The 6,433-nt window shown below is 47.3% G+C and overlaps 1 protein-coding gene across 1 annotated transcript in view; it reads left to right on the forward strand.

Moving 5' to 3' along the window:
- The window catches only part of LOC122547709 (nesprin-1-like), a gene marked incomplete at its 5' end in the record, with an annotated part of 19,567 nt that extends 13,310 nt beyond the window's left edge, over window positions 1-6,257 (forward strand). Inside the window, 3 exons of the mRNA XM_043686303.1 lie at window positions 167-349; window positions 4,852-4,989; window positions 6,078-6,257. Of these exons, the coding sequence (XP_043542238.1) occupies window positions 167-349; window positions 4,852-4,989; window positions 6,078-6,236 (480 nt within the window). The remainder of the gene's footprint in view (window positions 1-166; window positions 350-4,851; window positions 4,990-6,077) is intronic.
- Window positions 6,258-6,433: the final 176 nt, after the last annotated feature.

Here is a 6,433-nt window from a genome sequence, read left to right on the forward strand (position 1 = left end):
TGCGCCCCCACAGTACATGCACCCCCCTCCCCGGGTACAGACTCCCCGACCCCCCCGGGGAACACAGGGCCCTGTCCTGCTGATGTCCAGTGCTACATTTCCAGCAGCTGAATGTATCTGTGTTGGTGTTGGTGCTCATTGATGTTTTTGAATGATTTGTTGAAAGGAATCGATCAGTGAGCTCCGTACAGTCTGCGAGGAGGTTTCCCAGGTGTGTGTCGCTGCTGATGAATTGAGTCGCCAGGTAGATCCATCTTCATCTGCGGCACTTCAGTCAAGTCGTCACAATCTGTTGGGGAGGGTGTCCTACCTGGAGGTGTCACTGTCCATGAAGATTCCAGAAATTCAGGTAACGCTGACACAATAGAGGAAGCTGTGTCCAATGCAGCTATTCTATATCATCCCCACTATATACCACACTGCAACACACCAATATATATGGCATTATATATTCCATACAATACCAAATGTAACGTTAAGCTCTTAAACATAAGGCGTTGGAAGATGTCACCAACAGTGTCACCAAGTAGCACCTGCTCAGCAATAGTCCGCTCAGTGATAGCCTCCACCAATCACCAACTTCCCCTGGAAGGCTTCTGTTCTGAAGGAGATTACGACTCCATATTCTGGTTATATTTCGGTCAATGTAGACGGGAGTTATACATGGAGATCTTTCAGTGTCTCTACTGTGGCAGACTGCAAAGGAATTACCTGGGAAATTGGAGTTTCTGTTAGGCATTTCCCTGATATTGGAACCCACCCGAAAGTATCCGTTTAACTCAGAGTTTTGGACAGTTTTGCTGCAGTAATGTAATTATTTATGCAGGAAATGTGAGACTACTAAAGACTTTGTATATTCCCTGAGTAACTAAGAAAATAAGTCACTGTTCAACTAACCCTGGACTTAACTCAGAAAAGATTTACAAGGATGTTGCCGGGGTTGGAGGGTTTGAACTAAGGGAGTGCGTGTAGGGAATGAGCTGCCAGAGGAAGTGGTGGAGGCTGGTACAATTAACAGCATTTAAAAGGCATCTGGATGGGCATATGAATAGGAAGGGTTTAGAGGGATATGGGCCAAGTATTGGCAGATGGGCTAGATTAATGTGACAAATGTGGTCGATGTGGGCGGGTTGGTCCGAGGGGTCTGTTTCTGTTCTGTACGACACTATGACTCTTTAATACGTTCCTCTCAGACTTACATTTGACGGAGATTTTGCATCTTTTTGTCTCTGTTGCATTGTCTGTATCTCTGTCTCTCTCTCTCCCTCTCTCTCTCTCTCTGCAACCTATAATATCCTTCATCACTATCCACAACTCTACTGACCTTAGTGTTATCCAAAGATGTGCTAACCCATCCTCTCTGCCCTCATCCCGGTCATTTATATAAATGACAAACAACTGTGGACCCAAAACAGACCCTTGCGGTACCCCACTAGTAACTGAACTCCAGGATGAATATTTCCCATCAACCACCACCACTCTGTCTTCTTTCGGGCTTTTGCCCAAAACATTGATTTTCCTGCTCCTCGGATGCTGCCTGACCTGCTGTGCTTTTCCAGCACCACTCTAATCTAGACTCTGAAATCCATATACACTACATCAACCGCTTTACCCTCATCCATCTGTTTGGTCACCTTCTCAAAGAACTCAAGGTTTGTGAGGCACGACCTACCCTTCACAAAACTGCATTGACTATCCCTAATCAACTTATTCCTTTCTAGCGGATTATAAATCCTATCTCTTATAATCCTTTCCAACACTTTACCCACAACTGAAGTAAGGCTCACTGGTCTATAATTACCTGGGTTGTCTCTACTCCCCTGCTTGAACAAGGGAACAACATTTGCTATCCTCCAGTCTTCAGGCACTATTCCTGTAGACAATGACGACATAAAGATCAAAGCCAAAGCCTCGGCAATCTCTTCCCTAGCTTCCCAGAGAATCCTGGGATAAATCCCATCCGGCCCAGGGGACTTACATGTCACACTTTCCAAAATTGCTAACACCTCCTTATTAACCTCAATCCCATCCAGTCTAGTAGCCTGTATCTCAGTATTCTCCTCAACAACATTGTCGTTTTCCTGTGTGAATTTGATGAAAAGTATTCATTTAGCGCTTCCCCTATCTCCTCGGACTCCACGCACAACTTCCCACGACTGTCCTTGACTGGCCCTAATCTTACCCTAGTCATTCTTTTATTCCTGATATACTGATAGAAAGCTTTAGGGTTTTCCTTGATCCTATCTGCCAAAGACTTTTCATATCCCCTCCTGGCTCTTCTTAGCTCTCTCTTTAGGTCCTTCCTGGCTAACTTGTAACTCTCAACTGCCCTAACTGAGCCTTCACATCTCATCCTAACACAAGCCTTCCTCTTCCTCTTGACAAGTGATTCAATTTCTTTAGTAAACCACAGTTCCCTCGCTTGACCACTTCCTCCCTGCCTGACATGTACATACTTATCAAGGACCCGCAGTAGCTGTTCCTTGAATAAGCTCCACATTTCAATCGTGCCCATCCCCTGCAGTTTCCTTCCCCATCCTATGCATCCTAAATCTTGCCTAATCGTATCGTAATCGCCTTTTCCCCAGCTATAACTCTTGCCCTGCGGTATATACCTATCCATTTCCATCACTAAAGTAAACATAATCAAATTGTGGTCACTACCACCAAAGTGCTCACCTACCTCCAAACCTTACACCTGGCCTGGTTCATTACCCAGTACTAAATCTAATGTCACCTTGCCCCTTGTTGGCCTGTCTACATACTATGTCAGGAAACCATCCTGCACACATTGGACAAAAACTGACCCATCTAAAGCAATTGAACTATAGTATTCCCAGTCAATATTTGGGAAGTTGAAGTCCCCCATAACAACTACCCTGTCACTCTCACTCGTATCGAGAATCATCTTTGCTATCCTATCCTTGACATCTCTGGAACTATTCAGAGGCCTATAGAAAACTCCCAACAGGGTGACCTCTCCTGTTTCTAACCTCAGCCCATACTACCTCAGTAGACGAGTCTACAAATGTCCTTTCTGTACCGTAATGCTGTCCTTGACTAACAATGCCACACCTCCCCCTCTTTTACCATTTTCTCTGTTCTTACTGAAACATCTAAACCCTGGAACCTGCAACAACCATTCCTGTCCCTGCTCTATCCATGTCTCCGAAATGGCCACAATATCGAAGTCCCAGGTACCAACACATGCTGCAGGTTCACCCACCTTATTCCAGATGCTCCTGACACTGAAGTAGGCACACTTCAAATCACCTTCCTGCTTGCCGGTGCCTTCTTGCGATCTTGAAATCTTAGTTCTGACCTCACTACTCTCATCCTCCCGTATACATGAACTATAATTTTGGTTCCCATCCCCCTGCTGAATTAGTTTAAACGCACTCGAAGAGCATTAGCAAATCTCACCTCCCCCCCCCAACCCCGGGATATTGATATCCCTCTGGTTCAGGTGAAGACCATCCTGTTTGTAGGGGTCCCACCTACCCCAGAAAGAGCCCCAATTATCCAAGAATCCAAAACCCTCCTTCCTGCACCATCCCTGGAGCCACATGTTCAACTCCTGTCTCTCCCTATTCCTTGCTTCGCTTGGGTAACAAACCAAAGATAACAACTCTGTTTGTTCTAGCTCTAAGCTTCCACCCTAACTCTTGCTCGCTCCCACGTGCGTCCTCTCTCTCTCTCTCTCTCTCTCTCTCTCTCTCTCAGTCTCTCTCTCTCAGGCTCTCTCTCTCTCAGTTTCTCTGTCTGTCTCTCTCTCTCTCTCTCTCTCTCTCTGTCTCTCTATGTCTCTATGTCTCTCTGTCTGTCTCTCTCTCTCTCTGTCTCTCTCTCTCTCTCTGTCTCCATGTACCATGTGATTCAGGAGCAGAAGTAAACCATTCAGCCCATCAAGTCTATTCTGCCATTAAGTCAGTTTTTCTGCCTTTTCTCCATCACTTGATTCCATTACTGATGAAAACTCTCTCTCCCAGCCTTGAATATCCTGAATGCCCCAGCCTCGACAGCCCTCTGTGGGAAAGAATTCCACAGATTCATTCCCGTCGGAGAGAAGAAATCTCTCCTCATCTCTGTCTGAAATGTATGACCCCTTTATCCTGAGATGTTGCCCTCTGGTCTGAGACTCTCCCGCAAGAGGAGACAATTTTTCCACGTCTGTCCTGACAAGTTCTTTCAGAATCTTGTATGTTTCAATAAGGTCACCTCCCATTCTTCGAAACTCCAGTGATACTGCACAACCTCCTCCAACCTCTCCTCTTCATTCCTGGGATCAGCTGAGTGAACTTCCCCTGCACTGTCTCTAATGCAAGGCTGTCTTTCTGATGCAAGATGGAGTCGTTGGACTTGAACTGGTAACTCTACTTTCTCCCTGAAGATGCTACGAGACCTGCTGAGTTTCGTCAATGCTTTCTGTTTTCGTTCCGGTATATCGTTCCTTAGAAAGGATGTCCAGAACTGTCCACAGTATTCCCACGGCGGTCTGACTTGTCCTTGGACAGTTTATATACTCCATTGCCTTTGAGTTGAATGCCAACATCCCATTTGCTTTTTTGATTACCCACTGAACTTGGACGCTAGCTTTTTCATGTTTCATGCACGTGGAATCCAAACCCCTCTGTGCTGTAGCTTTCTGCAGTTTGCACTCAATCTCTTTCTCACGCTCTTTCTCTCTCGTTCTTGCTCTCTGCTCCTGTTTATTAGAAAGTGTTTTGCTCTCTGCTGAGGCCAGTCGCAGGCTGAGTGAGACTGCTGTTACTGGCTGAGTTACTGTAGTATAGCTGCAGCTGTGTGACTAACCAGTGAAACACTCTCTTTCTGTGATGTATGGTGTCACAGGGCTTGATAGAGCAGCACGAGGAATTCCAGCAATGTTTACATGCCCTGGAGACTCTACTGAATGAATCTGAGGAGGTTCTGAAATCAAATGGTTCCAGCCCTGAGGAACCGGAAGCTTCCTGCCTCGAGATATTGAAGGTGTGTGTGTGTGTCTGCCTGTCTGTCTCTGTGTCTGTCTGTCTCTGTGTCTGTCTGTCTCTGTGTCTGTCTGTCTCCTTGTGTGTCTGTCTCCTTGTGTGTCTGTGTCTCTGTGTGTCTGCATGCGCACGTCTGTGTGTCTGTCTCTGTGTGTGTGTGTGTGTCTGTCTGTGTCTGTGCGCACACGTCTGTGTGTGTCTGTCTGTGTGTGTGTGTGTCTGTGCGCGCACGTCTGTGTGTATCTGCGTGTCTGCATCTGTATGTGTGCGCGTGTACCCTTTCTTGATTCAACCTCACTGAAGTTTCAGCGTACTGGGCATCTCCCACAATGGCTGTCCATCCTCTCCCCACATTATTATCTGCCATGTCCCTCAATCCCCTCCTAACACTCATCTCCATACTGCCCCTTGGCAGCATCATCTGAAAGCACTGAGTTAGTTTTCACTGTACACTGATGACTCCCAACTCTACCTCCCCACTGGCACTCCTCCTTCAATATTCAATTATCCGACTGCTCCTCCCAAAGTCCAGAGCTGGATGAGCAGTGGTTTCCTCAGGTTGAATATTGGGAAGGACAAAGCTGTTGATTCCAGTGCGCCTCTACAAATTCTGTTTCCTTGCATCCAACTCTATCCCTCTCCCAAGAAGCTGTCTGAGGCTGGACCAACGTCTCTGTCATCTCAGTCTCACATAGTCCCACCCCACCCTCTTCATGCTCAAGCGTGGCTTTGTTTCAAAATTTATTGACAGGATCTGGCTGTCACTGGCTAGCCCAGCATTTATTGCCCATCCCTAATTACCCAGAGGGGAGTCAACCCCATTGCTGTGGGTCTGGAGTCACATGTAGGCCAGACCAGGTAAGGATGGCTGTTTCCTTCCCTAGAGGACATTAGTGACCCAGGTGGGTCTTTCCTGACAATTGGCAATAGTTTCATGGTCATCATTAGACCCTTAATTCCAGATTGTTATTGAATTCAAATTTCACCATCTTCCGCGGTGGGACTTGAACCTGAGTCCCGAAAGCATTCCTGGGGTCTCTTGATTGCCGGTGTACAGCCCACCTCCTCCTAACTGTGTCTGTGTTACAGGGTCAGCTGCTGAGGTTGAGCAGCAGCTTGCTGCACCTGGAAACTCTGAACCGTCTGAGCGGCCAGCTGCCAATCGATGGCCTGGATTACACCAAGGTTCAGGCCCTGAACCGGCGCTGGCAACTGGCTCGAGCAACCGCTCTGGACCGCTGCAGGTAACATCACCGTCAACCAGCTGTCCCCTCCCTGTTTCCTGTCGCACAGATTCACCACAGTGTGAGCCGGAACAAAACGGGTTGTGTTCTGAAAGTACCTGCAGAGAATTGTGAAATGGTCCAGTAAGCTGGTGGGAGGGAGAGGATCCCTGGGAGAGGAACATCCTCCCCCCCGTCTCTCACACACTCACTCACTCACTC

This window comes from Chiloscyllium plagiosum, unplaced genomic scaffold (assembly GCF_004010195.1).
Source record: "Chiloscyllium plagiosum isolate BGI_BamShark_2017 unplaced genomic scaffold, ASM401019v2 scaf_3576, whole genome shotgun sequence".
In the NCBI taxonomy this organism is placed as follows: domain Eukaryota; kingdom Metazoa; phylum Chordata; class Chondrichthyes; order Orectolobiformes; family Hemiscylliidae; genus Chiloscyllium; species Chiloscyllium plagiosum.